At 40.3% G+C, this 23,219-nt stretch overlaps 2 protein-coding genes across 3 annotated transcripts; one reads left to right on the plus strand and one right to left on the minus strand.

The window, feature by feature from the left end:
- Positions 1 to 358: 358 nt before the first annotated feature.
- On the minus strand, positions 359 to 23,216 carry med23 (mediator complex subunit 23). Of its 2 annotated transcripts, none has more exons than XM_046372417.1 (30): positions 23,091 to 23,216; positions 15,195 to 15,226; positions 14,934 to 15,021; positions 14,712 to 14,836; positions 14,257 to 14,368; positions 13,522 to 13,620; positions 13,271 to 13,372; positions 13,090 to 13,159; positions 12,660 to 12,772; positions 12,457 to 12,552; positions 8,067 to 8,273; positions 7,314 to 7,457; positions 6,911 to 7,056; positions 6,493 to 6,738; positions 6,172 to 6,314; positions 5,479 to 5,653; positions 5,176 to 5,339; positions 4,886 to 5,010; positions 4,554 to 4,759; positions 4,283 to 4,463; positions 4,028 to 4,198; positions 3,657 to 3,873; positions 3,376 to 3,485; positions 3,067 to 3,193; positions 2,722 to 2,887; positions 2,468 to 2,540; positions 2,163 to 2,377; positions 1,906 to 2,026; positions 1,642 to 1,773; positions 359 to 1,094 (listed from the first exon to the last, which is right to left on the minus strand). In XM_046372417.1, the coding sequence occupies exons 2-30, from the start codon at positions 15,215 to 15,217 to the stop codon at positions 879 to 881; spliced, it is 4,113 nt and encodes a 1,370-aa protein (XP_046228373.1). In that variant the 5' UTR covers positions 15,218 to 15,226; positions 23,091 to 23,216; the 3' UTR covers positions 359 to 878. The 2 variants fall into 2 exon arrangements, with proteins under 2 accessions (XP_046228373.1, XP_046228372.1); XM_046372416.1 differs by lacking the exon at positions 23,091 to 23,216 and adding an exon at positions 16,236 to 16,423.
- il20ra (interleukin 20 receptor, alpha) lies at positions 17,235 to 22,373 on the plus strand. The gene is made up of 7 exons (XM_046372418.1): positions 17,235 to 17,594; positions 18,243 to 18,366; positions 18,776 to 18,981; positions 19,214 to 19,389; positions 19,482 to 19,626; positions 19,822 to 19,958; positions 20,285 to 22,373. The coding sequence occupies exons 1-7, from the start codon at positions 17,546 to 17,548 to the stop codon at positions 21,509 to 21,511; spliced, it is 2,064 nt and encodes a 687-aa protein (XP_046228374.1). The 5' UTR covers positions 17,235 to 17,545; the 3' UTR covers positions 21,512 to 22,373.
- Positions 23,217 to 23,219: the final 3 nt, after the last annotated feature.

Genomic DNA, 23,219 nt, shown 5'->3' on the forward strand with positions numbered 1-23,219 from the left:
GCCTACGAGTGACTCAACTAAAGAAAAGGTGTTTCTCCGGTGTGACAGATGAGGGTGAGCTGAGCTGACAAATACAGTGCAGTATTCACACCACAGCTTATCATGACTTCATTTTATGACACAATGAGCCAAAAAAAGAAGACAACTGTGGTCAAAAAAACTACAAAATTTTGGTAGGATTAATTTAAAGACAGATGGGCACTTTGCAAAATGCTAATAGAGAATCAGTCATTTGAAATCATTAGAAGTCCACTGGAAAAAATCCTGTTTGCTGTAAATTCTTGTGTGCTAAAAAGGCTCAAATCACTCACACACACCCACAGAGTCCAGTAGGGGTATCAATAAAGAGTTGATCACATATTATCAAAATCTGTTTTAATGAAGTAATAACAATACATAATATAAAAATTGACTACAAACAGAAAAATAAAAAAGATGCCATCATAGTAATGAGAAATTCTGTCTTTGTGACCTTGAATGGGGCGGATACTGAGAGATGCACATCACTGTACAGTTTGTTGTTAGAGATGCCTGTTCTGATAATTCACTAAATATTTTGCTGGAGATTCTTCATGTCATTTTCACATACATTTCATCTATACAAATACATCTGTAATTTTGAGTTTCCTAGAGATTGTGTTTTCTCTTTGCTACAATCTGAGATTTCAGAAACAGGAAGTAATTACTCACTTATGAACTCAGGCTCTCCAGAGTTCTTGTTTGGTAAAGAAGTAAAGCAAGCATTTTTAATCTTTACTTTGAGCAAAACTGTGGTCAAGCACAACACCTAATGGTAAAAATGCTTAATAAACTCAAAGTATTTCAGGCTGCAATGTGGTTGTGTCAAAGTCCATGATTGTACCTGTGTGCTCAGCCACCTACATAGGTGTGTGTGTGTGCTGTGTGGAGGAGGGTGAGGCGGTGCCAGAGGATGATGAGAGGGAGGCGGTGGGGGGCTGAGGGGTGGAGGAGGAAGTGGACGAAGCGGAAGTGGTGGTGGCAGCTGATGACGAAGTCTCTATCTTACTGTTGTGTGTGATGAAGCGCAGCCGCAGCTTCATAGCCGGACGCAAAGTCGTGATGATTTTCTCCACCTGGAGAAAGAAAAACAGAATAAACATAGAGATGCATAAAAAGAACAGACATATGATGATAGGCAGTCAAAAGCCGGGAGTGAAATAGGTAAAGTTCATTTAATCACAGCACCCAAAATGCGACACATATGGCTTGGGTAAAGACCACTCTCAGTGTTCACTGGTCGCTTTTAGATGAATTACTTGAAAAATCTATCGATGTACACTTATCCAAGCCTCTAGCACAAAGTGGAGCTACAGTTTTCATCTCCTCTAATTAACTCTGGTGTCAGGCCTGGACACCAGCAGGGAGCTGTCTTCCTGCGCAGGGTTGTGACAGATTCAAACTAAAAATGGAAACTAAAAACATAATACTGTCTCCTGATGAAGCGTGGGTTCAGACAGGTCATCTTACTTCAAGTCTGGGTGACAAAGGTCTCCATTTTTTAGTTTTTCAGCTGTTTCCTCAGTTTGCTATTTTGTTATATTATCTCAATAATGTATACTGTAGTTTAAAAAAATGCCTGGTTCATGGTTATTTTTCTGTTTCATTAAAAGACAGCCTCACCTGTTCCTTCACGCTGTCTCCAGTGTACATGTATTTGATGTGATAGAGGAAGTCACAGATTGGGTCCATGTAGCTGAGATGCTGGCAGTGTTGGTCCACTGCCTGGAGCATCTCATAGAAAGCCACACCAATCTGAAATACAAAAACATAACAACATATAAAAACTTTAAACAATAAATAAAATAAAACATAAAGTGATTATGATTGTGTATAATTTTGTTGTGCTGATCATCTAATAATCTACAGTTAAGTATTTCTGTGCACCTCCAACATGCATCGTGTCCTTTCCTGCTGGAAGCGCTGCAGGAACGGCCCCACCAGGTGATACACGTAGAGCAACTGGAACTCCGTCTGGACGACGGGCTTCAATGTCTCTGACAGGAATCTACAGAGTCACAAATACACGTTGGCATGACAGTCATAAATGATACGTGGGCACATGAGGATGAAGAAGGACATGAGCAAAAGGTGAGAGTAGCAAAGAGTAGCAAAGAGTAGCAAAGTGAAGCAAAGTCCCTTACTTGGGTATCAGAGACAGCTGTCCAATGGATGAGTGATGCCAGACAGCATGTGCTAATGCTAGCACGTAACTGCAGTTCATTTCACTGTAGCTCTGGTGGCAGGCTGTGAAGTCCAGCAAGGCGAAAGGGTAACCTGCCCACTCTGTCTCCGACGTCAGTGCCGGAGAGCTAATCACAGACACGATGCGGTCGTGGAGAACAATCCAGTAGGGCTCCTGGTGTAGGAGAGATGGAGGTGATCATTGCGAGCAAACTCGATGAGAATTTATCAAAAGTCTGTGATCTTTTGCAACTGCTTTTCTTACAGGAAGTGCGGTTATCACAAGTCCAATGGCATTCATCCAAGCTGTGATGTTCTCCCTGGGAACCAGAGGTTGACTAGAAGGTGTAAGAACACATGGTCTGACTCATCAATAATTCAAACTCTCAGGTGCCCATCACATGCATCAAAAAATATCACAAACATCTTTATCATTATAAAAACCAGTGTTTTACAGTCATTTTTCCCAAATCGAAGTCATTAACACTCCAAAAATGACACAGTGTTTGCCTGCCGTACCTTTTCAACACAACGTTGAGCAGAGCGTTGCCTACATCTTTTCCCGGCACAGCCAAAGCCATTAACTCCACACAGGTGACGTGTAGGGCGTGGGCCGCAGGGTTGGGGAACTCATTGAACCTCCAGTCGCAGTTGGGGAAGGGGCCAGGTGACTTGCCAGCCATGGGTGAGAAAGAGCAAATTAAGGAGGACTAAAGATCACTGGAGGAGGAGACGTCACTCAAGGAGACTAGAGGTACTAGCAGTAGATACATATATTATTCAAGTACCGCAGACGTCTGTGACTTTTTATTAGCCAGCACCAGTTACAGAGAACAGTGACAGAGGGAGACTAATGAAGGATATTGTCCACCAGGCGCCCAATCAGCTTGCAGTAATAGGTGTCATCAGGGATCCACACGTTGTCCTCTCTGGGGTTCATGCCAAACTTCAGGTAGGTTTCACTGAGGCACCAACCTGGGGTACGATTGTCCTATAAAAGAAAGAAAAAAAAAATACAATAAGTAAAAATAAATAGAAATTGCAATTACACATAAAACTGAGATACCAAGCAAGGAACAGAAATGTATGATTTTATTACATACATAATACATTCTATAAATTGTTACATAATGAGGTGTGTGTGTCTTTCTATCTTCATTCCCTTCTGCCTACCTTCAGTGAGGACATGATGGCATGCACCAGTTTTCTCTTCAGATTGGCTCTGTCCCTCAGATGTCGCTCATAGTAGTGAAGTGTGTTGTACAGGTACGTGACTGGGCGGTCTGCACACAAACACAGCAGTAAATTAAGCACATATCACAAACAACTGCCTTCTTATCTTATTCATCCCTCTTCTTCCTCTTTTCATTACAACTGCTCTTTTTATCAGCCTAAACCTGTTCTCTTTTTTCATCCATAAAATCCCATTACATTTAAAGGCCACCCTAACTCACCATGGAACTTGTACAAGCCCCCCAAATGGTCAAGGAGCGTTTCCAAAGACTTTGAGACAGGAAGAAGCTCTAAGAAGCGGTGAATGACGATGTCAAAGACCGGCAGGAAGCGCAGGCACACGTTGCCAAAGTAGATGGGCAAGTACTGAGGCTGGAGCTGCATGGGAGGGTTGACTTGATCTGCAAGGCCCTCAAAGTACAGCTTCTCTGGGTATTTCTGGTAAAGGAACAAAAACCAATAAAACCAAAAGAACACTGCATCTTTAAACCTGGGTTTCTCTCTACATTTCACTGTTTTATAATGAGTTGTTGTCTAAATCAGACAGCTCTACTGCCGCAAGTACAAAAACTAGTTGCTGTTAAATGTGTACCTTGTGGTAGCTCATGTGTTTGTTGTGCCAGTCACTCTGCAGCCAGTGCTCAGGAGCGTTTTCCTTGACAAAATCATTGACTCGGTTCCTGAAGTCGTTGGGCTTCAGCAGCAGCAGTTGGATTATGAAGTAACAAACCTGAGCTTCGTTGCCCTCATGGCTACGCATCGCCTGGATGAAGAGGAGAGGAAACGTGAGACACACAGATCTTGTCATACAGCAGATATATTTCTCTGTATGCAAGTTTGTCCTCACCAGACACAGGATGAGTCTGTCCAGGGTGACTATGTTGTATTTCCAGACCATGTCATTGAGTATTTCGATGCATTTATTGAGCTGCTGCCCGCCAGCCGATGTTGAGAACTCATAGACTAGGAAGTCCGCAAATGTCCGCACGTGAGCCACCAGTGCACGAGCCCCGATACCCTCCAAGACCCTGAAGACCAAAATAAACAAATAAAATAAAATAATATAAAATACAATGTCTCTAAAGGTAAATCTGTAGAAACATCAAATAACACCAAACCTGAAGCCTATCTGGTTTATGTGGTCCGTCTCCAGCAGCATTTTCCACAGCAGACAGAGGAACAGCGGCGGAGAGCCTTGCATGGAGAAGTGGGTTATGATGTCATTCTCATTGGCCATAGACTTCCATTTCCTGTACTCCTCTTCCACGTTCTTCTTCAGGTTGAATCGAGACTCTTGAGGAACATTGTTCTGTTTGAAAAATGCCTGGGAGGAAGAGAGAGAGAGACATGATGGTCATTACAACAGGGTGAATGGATCTGATGTGAGATAAAATTAAAATGGAAGTTTGAATTTGTCAGTGTCATTCATGCCAAAGTGACCACAGTGCACCTGCAGAGGAGCAGGGAAGCAGGACAGTGTGTGTGAGGCCCAGTTATGAGGTGTGAAGTTCATGATAGTCTGGAGGATATCTTTACACCAAGTCCCATGGATGGAGTCGGACCCTGTGAAAAAATCTACACAGAAAAACATAAAATTGAGAGGGTACATGAAAGAGACAATCAACTTACTGGCAGACATAAACAAGAAAGGAAGAAAAAGACAAACTGGTGAATGCATAAGCAGTGACTAACACCTCATGAAAACAAATATAAAAGAAGTAAATCCACAGTGAGTGGTACCAGTGACGTGTGTGGCTCTGGCCAGGGTGAGGATCAAGGCTCGATTCAGCTCCTCAGACTCTGCTGACAGAACCGTCTTTGGGTCGTTGAGAAAGCGTGTGAACTGGGGCTGCACTTCAGAACTTCCCAAGGCTGTGATCAACCTCAAAGCTGTGCTCTCCACACTGGAAGAAGAGATACAGAGACAGTGAGACAAACCATTACCTTTTTGGCACCTTCAGTGGGGGTGGACAACAAAAAAGTGTCACACAACACCTTACAGTGATTATGCTGGACACAAGGGAACGTGTGAGTCCACATTACCACAGATGCAGCTGGTTCTGGTTGGTCTGGGGTACGGCAGCCAGACTGTGCAGGTGACTCAGTAGCTGGACTCTGTAGTGCGGCTGGATGTGGTGCATCCTGTAGCTGAACATCTCCAGCAACGTGTGCAGGATTCCCCATGCATGAGATTTGAACACATTAGGCAGCAACTGGCCTGAACAGAGGGAGTGTCGCATTATTCAACACGTGTGCGCCGTGCTGAACTGATGAATTAATGTTAAACTCAAATGGCCTGAGTCAGTGTGCTCAAAATGCAACCCAGTGGATAAGAGGACTGAATACAAATTGGATTAGGACATGCTGAAAGAGTTATAACACAAATTCAGATCACTCTTAAAGACAGACTTAGATTTTTATTTTATTTTTAATTTGTTTCTCAGTGATGCTCATGTTAACAGATGGGATATTAGACACCTAACAGCATAACTGACTGTGCTGCATCCTTTACAGTTACTGAAAAAGGACTTTAAAGTGAATTCGTGTGTATTAATACACATATCAGAGCATGTCCATTACAGTAAACTAGGGAATAAACATGAAACAATCACACCGGGGTATATTGTAAGTCTGTTATTTATTATATTATGAGGTATGAGGTATATAAGTGAAGAAGTGAATAACTTTCCAACACACTGGACATTATAAGTGAATTAAAATGGTTCTGGAACTCACTGATGAATCCTTTGATGCCCAGTGACTCGATCTCCATATAGACCAACAGTCTGCTGTATGTTTCTACCAGTGCAGGGGCCAGGGCAATACTGGATTTAGCATGGGCCAACTTTATTACCCGCGTGGCAATACTGTGGATCAGACTGGAAGCAGACAGACAGGCAGAAGGGTACAAAGAGACAGAATAAGGAACAGTTACTTCAATAACTATCTGTGTAAACTAGGGAATAAACATGACATGACATATATAGTTTTTTTTCAATAAATCACCTATTTTTGCCTTATTTGCCATTCATCTGTACATCTTGTGCTTTACTGTACCTCATCTTTGCGTGCACCGTAAGTGAATCCAGCAGGTTCATGGGCAGAGGGGTGACAGATCCAGATGCCATACAGTTGGTGCCAGGTAGGTTGATCCTCATAGATCCATTTCCATAGATGGTCTCCACCAGGACACCCATTGGTAGAGAGAAGCACTCCGAGTTGGTGCTGTAGGCGTTACACAGCAGGGCGATCTTGTAGTCGGACATGCCCAGAGTCTTGTTACGGAGCGACTGCTGGAGAAACCTAAAGGAGCGAGGGAGGGAAGCAGAAAGCCATTGTGTGTTTGTGCAGTAATTCACTGTACAACTGTTAAGAGGAACAAATGAATGTGGAATAAATGGATGTGGAAGTGCACAGTTTTGAGGGATTTATTATTGATGTAAAGCAGATTTTTGAGTATTTTAAAGATACGTACTCATGGTGTAGTTTCAGAGAATGTGGTATGGGTATCTGTAATTTGGAGTTGTCACTCTGAGCTTTGCGATTCAGGTGGATCCAGATGCAGGTCATGGCAAACGAATGGGTTGACTGGGGCTTGTTAATATCTGGAACTGGAATACACTGGAGTGGGAGAGAAAACACATATGAGCCCGATGGTACAGCCAATAAAATAGTTAATTATAGGACAAATTATGACCCTTGGCATAAACAGTTTAACAAGTGCCACTCCAACTTACTGATATACTTTCAATAAAAACTGCCAAAGAAAACATTGGAAGCAAAATACACATTACAAAAGACAACAAATTATACAATAAAACAGGGAACTAGTAATAATGATCATAATAACCCAAAACAATTTCTAGGCAGATTTTCACCTCTTTCTCTGGATAAAGCAGGTCAAAGAGTTTCATGACAGGCAGGAAGTCAGCCAAGGCATTCTTCTGAATGCTTCCCGATATAAACTGCAGCAAGACCCACATGAGGTGGTCTCTCCCTTTGATGAGACCTCTACCTGCAAGCTAGAGAGAGAGAAAGAGAGAGAGAGCGAGAGAAAACAACACGGGTCACATGGCCATTTTAAGCCATATTTAAAGAAGCACTGCCACCAATTTTAGATTTGGTTTTAGAAAGGTGAGGACATTAAATAATTACACTAGAGCCATTGTAGCAAACTTCATTCTTTATAGTTGAAGACGGGTAAGAATTCCTTTGTGCACCTTGGTATGGTGGGATGGAACAAACTACATCCTTTCATTAAGGTCAAATTCTCCTGCCTTAAAGGCCCAGGACAAAGAGATGATTGCTTGTTGGTACTGCCTAACTGAATGTGGAGATCTGGATGTTATATTAGTTTTAACTGACTGATATCTGTGTTTTAAGCTACAGTGAGTCGAGAGCCATTGTCTTCAGTGATAGGATTTCTTTTTTGGGCATCTGTGAGACTTTTTCACATTAGTGACTCTTCACAAATCAATTTTCTAAGTTCTTTGCTCAAATTTTGTTACTGTCAGACCCTAAATTCTTGAGTGTATTACAATTATATTTAAGTATGTTGTCCAAAAAACAAATAAAATCAAGCTAAAATCCTACTACCCATTATTTAGCCATTAACTCCTCCCTCCTCTTACCTTCTGATGTAATGAAAGCACCATGTGTGGGAAGCTTGCAAACTGAAACAACACAAAGAAGATGAGTTGGGAGGAAAGGTGCTGCCACAGCAACTGGCTAGTTCCTCCGATATCAGCGTCAAAGTGTTCCTCCGTCTCAGAGCGCTCCATGGCGTACACCACGAGGTCTACCAGCTGCTCCTCCAACACTGGGCAACGTTGCTTATTCTGGCAGGAGAGGAGGGGAGTGTTAAAGCATAAAGAAAACAGCAGGCAAGAGAGAAGAGTTAAACAGAGGAAGGGAGGAAAAGGACAGACAGAGACAGAAAAAGAAAAGGGATGAAGGAAACATAGAGAGACAGAAGGAAAGGAAGGGAGAAGAAAGGGAGAGAATGAAGGGAGGGATCATCATTAAAATACTTCTTGTACACCTTTTCATGTTAGTAGATGCTTCAACGGTTATTAGAAATTGACCTATAAAACATTTTCCCATCCCTTGCATGCGAGATGGAATCTCCTTCCTGCTCCTGTCAGCTGGGTAAATCATCCTCTGGCATTCATCTTTAATCACCAAATGGTTTGGTTATTTTTCCTGTGATGTGATTATGTAGGTGCTAAAAGTTCTAAACTTCAGACCTTTTGATGAGCGAGGGAATGAGGGAAGGGAAGGAACTGAACATTACCCGTGGAATGCATTTGTTTGCTTACAGAAAAACGTTCAACGTACCGGACTATTTCAAACTATATTTTCACTACTGACAGACGTCGCGTCATGCCAAACAAGAAAAAATATTAATACTGCCATTTTGCTATTGAGTGTGGGAAACTTAACTTCATCCATCCAGTGACAGAGCAGAAGGAGTTTAGATCTCTGCAGTGGCTTAAAAGAGCCCTTTTACATAATATAGCAAAGAACAGCACAGCACAGAGCAGTACGATACAACACAACACAGCACAGCACATCACATCACTGCACTTAACACAAAGCAAACCAAACCAAATGGTGCAACACCATCACGCATGCAGGCTAGCAGGATTGGGAAGGTGGAGCGCTGGTGTGATTGAGAGGAAGAGGAGGAGCTGTGAAGCTGACTGTCACTCCTCTTCTTCTGTCACCACATACACATATACATATACACACACACACACAAGTGTGGAAAGAAAAGGAAAGAGAGAAAGATCCACAGACACAACAGGCATAATTTCCCACTACTGTACAAAGAACTCAGTGCAATAGTTAGACCCTAAACCTTGAAAAAGGAAAACCATAACAGTGTTGCCGAGCTATTATTGACAAAAAGACACAACCACAAGCCAACAGCTCCACCAATGTCATGCTAGCGTTTAGAGCAAATATGTTTTAAGGCTATTTACACTGCAATTAATTGGGAAGCAATTTAACTGTCTCTCTCACAAAATGAGAATCGATCCACCACCAGCTTGTTGTTAACCGTTAAAGTATGTCACTCATCTGCTCTTACCAGTTCATTTCAGACTCAGACTAAATATAAAGAATCTATTGGTCACAGAGTTAAATGTTATTCTTTTCAACCAACAACACTCAATGCAGTCACCAAGCTCAAACTCTGAGTCAGTACGAACTCTAGGATTTATTTTGTGTGTATGGATGAAAGGTTAATATCGGCCTGAACCGCTGAATATACACAAAAAGGCCAAAAAGTTGATGCTTGTACTTCCTTATAAGGCTTAAAGTCATCATATTATCAAAATCGCAATATGGCCAAGTGCAATATCCAAATCGCAGGTGATGCATATGCTTTTATTTTTTTGCATGTTGTTCAGACCTAGTTTGCATAAAACAAGAAGTCATCAACCACGCCCATCATTAACTAATAGAAATCACACCACATAGGTCACAGTACACTCATCCAGTCAGACAGAACAAAAGAATCATTCAGCGGACCTGGACAAAACAATGATCAAAAAGAAAAAGATAAGCACAAAGAGTAGTTTGCTTTGTATTCCACACTTTGCCTTGTCTTTTTTTCTGAAGCTTCCTGTGTTCATGCAATTTAATCTGCACTCTGTAATTACAAAAATATCACTCCATCTCTAACCTGGAGAGACTCGGGAGAATGAATAAGTTCATAAAGGAGTGGAAAAACAAAGTTAACAGAGCACGAATGTTACAAATTAAAAGACACAAATGCAATTAACAGACTGGATGGCACGAGATGCATAGGAATAAGGTTCACTTATACACCACAGCATCAAACCATCAAAAGTTAATTTAGACTGAAAGCAGACAACATGACAATCAGAACATCATTAAAATCACAGCTCAAAATGCCTAGCTAAAAATAAAATTGAGAATGATAAACTGACTTCCTGTTATCAAAGCACAGCCGCTCTTCATGTGATCACTGCCTGACTGTTACAGTGTGCTTGTTCAGTTTTGTTGCTTGCAATAGGCTGTCGAGTTCTTCTCCATTTGGCTTGTAGTCATTTCATTTGCTGTGCATAATAAACTACATTGCTGCATGAGTTAAGACCACTGTTTAGTCGAAGTGGGGTAGTTTTGCCCAGGTCAGCACAACAGAGAGCAGCATCAAGGAGACACGAGAGGACCTCACTAAAAACAGGCAAAGACCACACTACATTCACACATGCAGTGCAGCAGGGCTTGAAATGGCAACAGCAGGGTTTTAAAATCAGCAATGTTTAATGAATCTGTTAGTTGGAAGAACAGACTGTACAGTCTGTTCTTCCAACTAATGGCTGGGACTAAATACACTGTTTTCTGAAGACAAAAAGTACAAGCTCGAGAATTCATTAACTATTTCTGTGATGCCGTTGTCGGTTAGCTCAGTTTAATCAAGGACAATCTAGGGTTGTAAAATCAAATCAGATGAAGAATATATAGAAGTTGGGCCACTGCGAATAAGGTATATTAAACATTAACATAAAAGCAATTCCAATGTTCTACAAACACTACTGAGTATATATTCACATGGTTAAGCAGTAACAGTGACCAGTTAGTCAGAGCGATTGGCTTGTTTTCATTTATAAAAAAAACTAATAGGCCAGGGACTCTATTTATGATTGGGATTACTTTTTGAATCTCATCTAAGACAAAGGTAATGAATAACAGCAGAAAGCTTTGGGTTTCAATCAGTACATTTTATTGTTACTGTACTTATTGTTTTGTATTTAAAGCAGCCATAAGGTAGCATGTGAAGGGAACTGACGTGGCAGGATACTCTTTGCTCAACAAATGTTCCATGGTTAATGACAGTAAACAGCCTGTCTCTGTGCCATCTATCTATAATACTTTATTTACCCACTTGTCTGTTGGTGTACCTTCCCAGTATTTATTTAACTATATCTGTCTCATTCTGTATATCTCTATGAAGCCCTGCTGTGATCATCTCAAGCTCTGTAGCATTTCTTTTCACTTCATATGAAGTTTTGTTTTTTTTTTTTCCTTTTTTTGGTCCTGTTTCACCATTGCTATGGTATCAATGCCTAAAAAAGCATTCAATGTGTTGGTTAGCTGGTAGGTCAGGCGACCGGGAGGAGGAACAACGACATACCTGGGAAATGTTCAGAGTCTAGAGAGCGCATGGCAGAAAGATACACAAACACAACATACAACCAGAGGACAAAAGAGAGAGAAAAGAGGAAGAAACAAAGAAAGGAGAAATAAAAAGAGAGGGGGAAAAAAAGGAGAGAGACAGAGAGAGAGAGAGAACGTGGTGACTAAGGAGCTAGGTTGTTCACTGTCCGTTCAGCACAGTTAGTATCAACTCAGCCAATTCAAAGAGACGAGCTGGATTCTAGACTGTTTCTTCAAAATCAGAGCTCAGAGTGTTGATTATTCTGTTGGCAACAAGCTGTCTGGGCACAATGAGAGATTGTTAAATTGTACCTGTGGTGCTCAATGAGCTGGGCTGAGTTGAAACTGTATGAACCCAACAGAGAAAACTAACACCAGTGCATTATGGGTCAAGCTCACAGCATTGGCTTGCTTTACATATGGTCTTATAAAGCTGTGTTATCAGGGCGACAAGGGAAGAAAGGGGTGTCAAATGAGAAAAGGTGAAGAGCAGAAACAAGAAATTAAAAAAAGAGAAAAGGACCAGTCAAACATGAATACTACAAAGTGACAGAGCAGAATAACAAAGAGGACAAACCAAGACATAAACAGAATAAGGTAGAGGAATAAGTCAAGGAGAAAAAGGACAACAGATGAGGCAGACAGGAGACAAGAACAAGGGAGGAAAGAACAGCAGGAGAAGGAGGGGAAAATAAGGGAGTACAGAGTGAGGTGGCAAAAATTAACAAGAAAGAGGAGGGACAATACACAAAGTCAAAGGGACAGGAGACATGAGGGCAAGTGGAGGGGCCTGCAGAAGCAAAGAGGCAAAAGTAGAAAAAGAGAGTGTCATACCTGTTTGTTGAGTCCTAACATGTTGCACACCATTTCTCTTGAATATGGCTGTTCTAACACATAGCGGAGTAAGCCTGTCTGTGGCTCAAACAGGTCCTACAGAAAAACAAAAACAAAAATCCAGTTTATTGCTGTTTGTGTGTATGTGTATATGTGTGTGTGTCTATAAATGATTGTGTAGTATATATTTGTTAATATGTTACCTTGTCAAATGGAAGCATGCCTCTTAGAGGGAAGCGGAGAGTTGTGGGGTCTAATTTCCAGGAGTTACAGATGGCCCCACTGTTATTCACTACTGGCAACAAGCTGCACCGACCTGTGGACACACACACACATTCACACATGAAAATATGTCAGTGACAGCAAGTAGTAAATCTGTGGGATGCAGTGTGTGGCACAGGCACAAGTGTTGAGTGCTTAACAGAAACTGCCCAAGTCTCTGCAAATTCTGATGTTTTTTCCCCATTAGATTATATTTTGGTTTCAAAAGGATTGGACTTCATCAAAGCTTTGGCAAAGCGCAAGGAGGAGAACCAGTTTGCCAAAACAAGAACCCTTGAGAACAATAAAACAATGAAAATTTTATATACTCTATACATACTTTAAGTATGTGGATGTTTATGTGTCTCTTACCACAGATGGAGTTAATTCTGGCTGTGGGTCTAAAGCTGTCCACAAAGTCTGATATTAAACTGCCAAGAAGCTACAAACAGAGACCAAGAAAACACAAGGATGGATGGGAGAGAAAATAACACAGGAAAATTTGTTAGGTAAACATGGCATGACTACACACATACACAAGAAACCCACTAACCCAGTGTGACAGCTGTCCCTCTGGATACAGTTTTCTGATTTCTGTGACAGCAAAGTAGGCTGGCAAGAGGCAGGCATTTCTGTCCAGCATATACTCTACCACCTGGAATAAACAGAGAAAAAACAAAAAAAATAAAGTGATCGACTCGCTACGCTTACCAGTAATTCCAATAATTCAAACATTAATGCAATAAAAATAAGGAAAAAAACAAATAATTAATCCCAATAAGTGAACCACAGACAGAAAAATACCTCTCTAGCAGCCAGAAGCTGCTGGACTATAGCTGAGCTGACAGTGGTAGGGATGGTTTGAATTTTATCCAGTACAGCTTTCAACAGGTCTCGAACACCCTGAAAAACACACACTTTACATGAAAACAAATCTGATGATGGACAATTTCAACCTTAACAGCTGTTTGTTGAAGAGAGATGAGAAATTCAGCAAAAAAAAATGTATTAGGAATTTGCCCAATTAAGCCTAAGAGTGTCTTGAAAGAGCTTTGAGATGCTTAAAAGACATTCGACCTTAAATGCTTTCTGAAAAAATACTAATCAGACCACTGAAAACTAGATACGTTTCGATGTTTAAACAACACCAAAAAGTAAACAAATATAAATCATAAAAAACAAGAATGTACAAACAGAGGGAAACTTTTACTCAAGGACTTACTTACGGTAGTCCCTGAAACAAACCTGGCACTAATCATAACTGAGGGAAACTAGTATAAATAGCCTTTTTCTTTTCTGTACTGTGTACAACTGCAGGTACTTGTTTCCTGTGTATTCATTCTTTTTGAATGCACGTCCTACTCTTTATCCTTGCATGCGTTGCATTGCACCCTCTATATCCTGTAATACTGCAATTTCCCAGTTATGGGACTAATAAAGGATTATCTTATCTTCTTATCATTGAGTTTGTTGATGGATGCTTATCCAGTGTGGGTGTTTGTGTGTGAGAGAGAAAGAGAGAGAGAGAGAAAGAGAAACCTTGTAGTCCACCCCTCCAATGATCTTGCGAAACAGTTTGAAAGTTAGTGCCCACAACTGGGTCCTCTCCCACTCCAAACTGTCTGAGCTTATCAGAGCTACACACACCATCCTTGAGACACAGAAAGAGATTTTTAATGGATCATCATTCATGATGGATCAAGAAAAATAACAGACATATATATATAGGTAAGTATATTAAGAGACATATTTATAATAATCATGTATGACACAAATGAAAAGTAAAACTAATTATGGAATCATCATAAACCATAAAAACACTTATTTACACTTCAATAAGTTTAACACTTATTAAACCTTAAGGCGAAACCTGACAGTGATACTGTGCAATACATAAAAATCTCAATAAACCTTAAAAAAAAAAAAATAGATAATATGAGTGTCATGTCCCACTATCTGCTTCTTAAGTGTGTATGAGTGCTGTATGTGTGTACCTGGGGGGTAACAGACTGGTCTCCACAGCCATTGCTAGACAGTCGTAGAGAAAGGAGATCCTTTTGGGACTGTGTTGGCTGTGTATAAACCGCACTATCCATTGTACACACTGTTCATAAGACTCCTTCAGAAAGAAATGGAGGCAATTAAAATCCATCCAGTCAATCTGTCATCGTGTTATATGTGAGCGTGGGTCTGTTTCTGTGTGTTTAGATAGAGACCTGTGGTAGTGTTCCCCAGTATTGCCTGAATGCTCCAAGACAACTGATCAGTTTAGTCCTCTCATCCTCTGGAGTGTCCGTGAACATCCTAAACATGCAATTGTTATTTCAGTACAGCACAATAAAACATTTTATTGAGGAAATATATATTTTTACATATATATATCATATATAAGTGTAGGGAAAATATTCAATGAAGCTGTTTGAACTACCTGACAGAAAAAACAGAAGGTCTGAGTGTGTATATTTGGAACATCTTACCCAGCAAAGGCTTCTTCTATCATCTCAGTTTTCTGAGGAAAAAAAGAGAAAAACACAAATGAGAAAAGCTTATATGACAAGACATAAAATATGCTAATTCTTCATCTCTTTTTTGTAGTTTCACCTTACATGCTTCCACTTGTTTCTTTGTTAAGAGTATTGTCAATAATAATTTTCATTGCTGCAGAACAATGCTTGACATTTATAGAGATTTAAGTGCCTTGCTGAGAAACACTTCAGCAGAGTGAACGCCTGTCAGCCTTGGGGACTGATGGCAGGTGCAATGCAATGAGCATGTTACTCAAGCATAGCTGTATAGGAATTTAACTCCTTCATTTAATGCTATCCCCTTCTCTCAATGCTTCTTCTCAATGTCAACCGGAAAGTAATAAAACACTTACAGGCTTGATGCATTCAAATAAATTTTTTCACATATTTTGACTCAGCAGGAAGTGGGAAAAGTACTGCATGGCCACATACAAGATAAGGCATTTCGCATTAGTCAGGTTGACCTTGCAGACTTGCGGTTACAAATAATCTGTGTCTGTAATTCCTTTGCTTTGGGTCTTCTCTTCTCTCTGTGGAGTGAACCTGTTTTCAAACGCTTTTTAAAACTTGCTCAGAAAGGATCGACTCAGCACTGTTTTGTCAATTTATTATCCTGTTTTCCACCAAACTGAAATCTGAAATCATCTGTAAAATAACTGTACAACACATGAACATCTTTCTAAATGTAAAACACCATTATTATGAACCACATAGTGAAGGAGAATAAGCAGGTCTGCGTATTGAAAAGTGTAAAGAATGGCGATTAAGCACTTCATTAAGTGCTTGAACCTAAGTAACTTGTAAACACAATGCATGAATTCTAAAATGCTAGTTAATGCAAGTAAAATAAACGTTATCTTGCTAAATCGTTGGGATTATTTCTTTGCGAAACCACATCAGGTTAATGTATGAACATTTAATGGAAGGGGCTACCATTGTCTGAAATGCTAACTAACGTTATCTTTAAAACCAGTTAATAAAGATGCTAATTACCACAACATCTTCAAAAATGCTCTGGAGCTGCGTTTCCATTGAGAGCGCCATGTTTGCATCAAAAACTGTCAATTTTTACGAACCATCACGCAAAACAACTGCTGCGTTCAGTAGGCGCACACAACGCCGGAAAAAGCTACGTGCTAACAGGCGCCGGATGAATGCGCCGAGAGACGTGCAACCACAACAACAATCCGGAGGCAAGTCAGAGACACAAACTACATAGTTCCGCCTCATGATGTCACTATGCTGGGTTTCTAGGGCTGTGGTGTAATGTTATTCCACTGGAAGTATAACATGTGATAATTCTAATATATGTATGACAGTTGTCACAAATTTGCACCATACCGTGTACAGCCTACATGTCCTTTTAAAACCTATAGTTCGTCTGACCTCCTTGTCATAACACATGCACATACAGAACTGGAGACTGTAGTGGCGACTGTGGTCCACCAGATGTCACTATGGATGGCATTAATAAAAAGTTTGGTGTTTTTTTCTAGTAGCTGTTATTGTGTTTGTATTATTGTAAGATGTAATGTAAGATGTGCTGAAGAACTGAGTTCTTTGTGTAACTTGGAACCCCGTCAGTTGTGAAACATGAGCTGCGGTTGCAGTGTCACATTGTATTCAGCAAGGTCATCCAGATAACTCAATAACCTGCTATTTGGAAATGGTCGGAGAACAAATATTAAAGGGCTTAAAATAAAAATAAAATGTATTCTACCAGATAATTTCCTCACACATTTTATAACTGAAAGGCTTTGGTGGATTCACAGTCTTTTACAACACACTGATCATACACTAATCACCCACACTTTGTATCCATTTCAAAACCTCATAAAAACTCAAAAATATTATTTAAAATATATATTTGCTGCAAATTCAATTTATGAATTTATTATGTATATATATATAATAGATCAGTTTACTTCCTTCTTCCACCAGTGTCTACTGATAGGCCGCCACCTGCTCAGGTATAAAATGTTCACAAACAGGTGAGGTCACATTCCTTCCTCGTACACGGAAAGCTGTCGCAGGGCTTGTCTTTTAATTATTTAGATTTACTGGTTGTTCATCAAACACATCCAACAATTCAAACTTAAGCTGTCGTTTCTTTTACTTTCACTTTGAATATGTGTGTTTTAGCTTAGATCCCTTTTGATCTTGTGGATAAACATCGAGCTGCTGATCACCGTCGGAGAAGGTAACGGAGCCTGCGGAGCTGACAAGCAAGCCGAGAAGCCGAGGAGCCGAGAAGCAGCCGGGATCTTGAACATGTTGTGAAAACATGATCACTCCATGCAGAGATGCGGACAGTATTCGTTTTAATCAGCCTGTGGATCCTGCACTGCAAAGGTATGACTGCATACTAATACTACGAGTAGTTTAATTCCACGACTTGTGTTGTAGGCTAAAAACCAAAGGAAATCTCCGTCCATAAACATGAATCATGCAAATGTTGTTGACAATACATTAATTTATGGTGTAAGCACATACAGGCTGGGAAAGCTTGTCATACACAGGGCATTAATTTTATATTTATATATATATATATATACAACTTCATTCATTCATATTTAGTAAACATGATGTAGTCCATTAACATAGAAATGCGTCACAGCCCTGTCATTTGGGTGAGCATATGGTATGATTACAGGCATGTGTGAAGCTTCCCGTTCAAATTTCTGTAACATACAAACCTAATTCTCAGGATGAAACTTTCATCATTGTATAACCCATGCACAAACTAAATTAAATCTGAGTTTTATTACTAAGGTTATATTGTATTATGTTTTATGATTTTATGGTGTCACAGACTGTGGTGGTGTTAATAATCACTTCAGCTGGTACCATATACAAGAGGAAGTTAACTAGTCAACCACCATGTGAGATTACATTATGTAACCAGAAACTGGAAGAAATCATAATGAGCAACACAAGTTTTCATTAAATATGTGTTTCTCATCTTTCTTAATTTAAACCTTTCAATCTCTTTCTCTTCAGCCTCCTCCTCTCCGCCAAGCCCCATCAATGTCGTCTTCTCCTCAGTGAATCTGAGGAATATACTGCAATGGTTCCCAGGAAATGGCACGCTGAGTGACACACACTTTACAGTGCAGTACGCCATGTAAGTGAATATTTATGGTGTATAAAATAAACAAAACAAAAAAAAAAACCAATAAAAAGTGGTCCTGAGAATAGATTTATTGTCTTGCATTAGTTCATGCTGCTATAACTGATATGAACTGGTTAAAGCTGAAGTTAATATATTTATATTAGTCTTTCTTCAGCAAGTCTGAAAGGAATTTACTGACCAAAAGAAGCCAAGAAAATAAAGGGGGGTAGAAACAAAACAAAAATGTAACTAGATCTAACATACAGCCTATGTAAGCTTAAGTTTCTTGCTTACGGGGGAATCGAACAAGGAGAGGAGTGTATATCTGAGTTCACTCAGTCCATACTCTTTGTCCCAGCTTGTGAAGGGATTCAGAGCAGTCATCCTCTTGTTGCTGTGGGTCTACTCTTGTCTCTCACAGCTATGGGGACGGTGTTGAAAATGGCAAAGGAAGACGGGCAAACTGGAGAGCGGTGTGGCGGTGTACAGAAATAATGCGGACCTGGTGTGATCTGAGCAATGAGACATGGGATCTGGAGCATGGATATGTTGCCCGGGTTCGTGCTGTGAGCAAGAGAGCATCCTCCAAATGGGCTTTGACAATAAGATTTGATCCAAAGCGTGACAGTAAGTTAACGTGACATTTTGTCTAATGCACAGACTGGACAAAAAGACAGTTGACATACTATAGAGACTAGAGACTGATAATGAGTTTGGGTGACTGATTTAATGTTCTTATTAGCCTTTAAAAATCCACTATCAGTCAACAACTAGAAAATACACCATCTTTTGGCCGAACTTGAACTCCTTGGTAACTCAAAATCCACCAAAAATGAAATATTTTTGTCTATCTCTACAGCTAGTTTTGGCCCTCCACTGGTTTATGTGGAAATAGAGGACAATAGTGCCATCTTCTCTCTGAAGGGACCAATGAGATATATGCCTAATAACCACACCCCAGCGGTTTCTATGGCAGCCCTTTACCCCCAAATGATGTACAACCTGTCCATCCACAATACCCGCCGCAGACATACTGTGAGTAAAAATATGTGAAGGCTGTTAAATCCAGCACACCTGAAGTTCTACAGCTGACTAACTGACTAATCTGTGTGCATGTATGTTTGTAGAGCCATTTCACAGTGGCCTCCGCTCAATACAAATATCGCCTGATGGACTATGATACAGAGTACTGCTTCTCTGCCAAGGCAAAATTCCTCTCCATGCCTTCCGAGTGTCAGTCTTCAGCACAGTACTGCATAACCACACCTCCAGGTAGAAAGGAATGTCACTTAACCTGATAACCTACAGTAGCAAATGCAAGATTAATGTTTGTCACTGAGATGTCTTTTATTGTTTGTGTTAATGAAGAAAAATAGTCATATTTTTAGCTTGATAACAGAGCATTTTAGATTTATACAAAGAAATGGCTTGGTGTTCACATAGTGTGCCCTATATATACTTTTACAGACCCTGTGATTGGCCAGCTGCAGATGGTGGTTGTAGGTACTGTTGTTCCATTTGTGTGCATTTGTATGCTACTGATGGTTGGCTACATTCTCTATCACTACCTCATGGGAAAAGGAGCGAAGAATCCATACATGCTGGTAATGCAAACTCACACATCCACACTTTTACATACACTGGAAATTGAACTAGTCTTTGTCCATTCTTTGTCCTTTTCGACTTAAATTTTCAACCTTTTACCCCTCACTGTTCCAAAAGGAGGGTGATAAAACCATGTAGAACTTTCACCACCTTTTACTCCTATGAATGGCTTAACAACAGCATGTGAAAACAGCTGCAAAATGTCTTCTATGGCACTGAACGAGACAAAAAATTTTGAAGGCACTACTGCATAGCTTCTCTTTATGTCAAAATGTTTCAAGAGCTAAAAGTCAATCTTTTAATTCAACACTTCTTTAATTTCCAGAACACACCTTATTTTAATGGGCCCCCTCTGACTCTCCCTCCTGAGAAACTCAACCTCATCCATATCACTGTCATCAAGCCATCAGACACTGAAAGAGATATATCAGAGCCTACACTCCCCAAGCAGCAGCACCCAGAACATGTCATCTGGAGGGCTGAAACACCCCCAGTGCCTGAGGAACCCATCGACTATGGATTTGTTGGCAAAGCTCCCAGAATTGATGTTAGAGGAGAAGAAAGAGAAACAGAGAGGAGGCATGATGGAGGAAAAGATGGGAATAATCTGAAAGGTAAACACCAGAAATGGACACCAACAGGTAGTTGCGAGAAGAAAGAGTGGAGAGGGGAGAATACTCACTCTGCTGGAGTTTATGCTCCTCAGACGAAGTCATACCACTCACAGAGGTCAACCCACACATGCTCACAAACACACATGCTGATACACATGGAGATGAGTCCGCTTGTACAGGTGCCCACATGGGTAAATTCAGTTCCACTGAGCCAAACACAGGCACCATTACTGTCTTTTAAAGGAGCACCTAAGGCAGAGGTGGATAGACTGAAGGGTGGAGAGTTTTCAGGTTTATTTGGAAACAAATTCCCACAAAATGGCCTCTTCCATTTTCCTTTAAATCTACCATCAAACAAGGAGGGAGAAATGGGGGAAAAGAGAGATGGAAAGGTGAGAGTAAGAGCAGATGGAAAGATAGATGCAGGTGTGGAAGAAGGAAGCGAGAGAGAAAGAGTACCCCTTCTTCTTGCTTATGCCTCTCAGAAGCCCAAAGACATGTTTACTTCCTGTGCTGAGCAGTCAGGTTCCTTACCAGATGACTATGGTATTCTGAGTCTGGCTCCAGCCGACAAAATAGATGAGATGCATGATGATGAGCATTGGGAGGAGGAGGAGGAAGAGGAAGAAGCTATTTTTCTTGATTGGGATCCTGAGACCAGGAAACTAGTGTTGCCTGAATTGCCGACGGAGTTCATCGAGGAGGAGGGAGAGTTGGATGAGCGGATGCAGGGAGAGAAAGGTAGGCAGAAAAGGGTGGGAGGAGAGGAGGAGGCGTATGCAATGAGGAGTAAGTTGATGTTAGAAAATGTGTTTGTCAGACAAGGTTCTGAGGAAGAGGCAGAGGCACAGAGAGAACTGGAGAGAAATGGGGAAAGAGGGTGGGAGGCCGATGACATTTTGACCAAATGGGACTTGGTCATCTCGATGGACCAGTAGATGATATTCATCAATGCATTTATCCCATTCTTCCCAAAAAAAAAGCTCTTCTTTTGCACTGAAAATACACACTTAAATTTTATATCATGAAATATACTGCACTTAGTACTGTAGTAGGGTTAATTTTCAACCTGTGATTGTTGCTGCTTCTTTATAATTATTATTATTATTATTATTAGCATTATTTGCAATTCCAAACTGCTATCAACTCTGAAGGAAATTATCTTGCCCAGGGAAACGTATAGCATATGAAGGAAATGCTTTTGTTCAGTGTGCATCTTTGTGATCAACATGTTCTTGATGAAGTTAAAAAAAGAAAAGCACTTAATCTTAATTGTTTTTATACTCAATGTAGAGACACCATGCTACATTCTGTTTTGAGACATTCACAGGCATGTCAGGATATTTTTTGTTGTCTCATCAACAAGTTTCCATGTACTACGTTCACTTTTGCATTCCTCCAACAAACCCTCAAAACAATAAGTCATTCCTTTTGTTGTTCTGCCTCATAACTACTCAAAATGTTATATGAAGGACACTTTGATGATTTTATCCACAAAACTTTTACGGGAATTGTGCTTTCTCAAGGTCTAATTCCAGAAATTTCCAGCATTGAATCACTGTAAAATCTCTTCCTGTACACCAGTAACCTGCATACGTGCAAAGCCACCGTAAGGGAGAGTTATGAAACTCTTATTCATTTATTTACACACCTCAGTTTATGTGCAATGTGACCATCTGCTTGATGCTATTCATGTCGTTGTGTCTGTTTTATTGTGGGAAAGATGTCAGAAATATATTTGTGAGAGTTTTGTACATTCACAGAATTACTGTATATTCAAAATAAAGAACTTGTCAACTATCCTGTTCTGCTAAAGGTCATTTATTATTTTACCAGCCTTTCCTTTTCTCATTAGAGGTTTGTACTCCTACAGCTTTTACATATTTTCTGGAATGATCTACACAGGTTCAAAATATTCAGATAATGAAATACGTGCAAGGCTACTCTGTGTTCTGAACAATGATTAACTTTAAGGCCTGACACCTGCCTACGCAAGGTGAAACAAGAGAGCGAATAGAGACATCTGCTGGTCAAACTGCAAACTTCTAGCCCTGATGTGTCTGCGACGACACGTTTGCGCAAGCGCACTTTGGATTACCGTAATTACTTAAATTTTATTTTCACCCCAAGCAATACTATAAAAACAAATAGAAGTGAGGTTTTGTACGGAAAATGTTACTGTAACCTTAGAAGAAACGGCCAACTCTAGCTATCAAATGTAGTAGGCCTACAGCAAAAGATTTGTCTCTATTAATTTTTGGTGAATTCTAGAAGTACAAAGTTCCTCAAAATGAAAATACTTAACTAAAATACAAGTATTTAAGTTGTTGCTTTTTTTAACTATTTTCCATCACTGTAACTATTTGGGATTCAAACGTATTGTAGTTTTAGGGAAATGGTCCACAGAAAAGGAAAATTCATTCACTTGTGGTCATTTAATAATGTTCTAGTGTAAAAATATGTGTGAAACCCTGCGGTACTATACGCTTACAGCAAGAGGATTTTTTATGTACTTACCTTTAGATGGCGCACTGTCGTTCAACAGCAGCTCCTCCATCTCTCCTCATCCATCATGGCGTCGTCCAGCCCGGCTTCAGCTCCGGCATCACTGGGCGGGACCGCGGAGGGTCGCACTGCCATCTTTTG

Source organism: Scatophagus argus, chromosome 19 (genome assembly GCF_020382885.2).
Source record: "Scatophagus argus isolate fScaArg1 chromosome 19, fScaArg1.pri, whole genome shotgun sequence".
Taxonomy (NCBI): domain Eukaryota; kingdom Metazoa; phylum Chordata; class Actinopteri; family Scatophagidae; genus Scatophagus; species Scatophagus argus.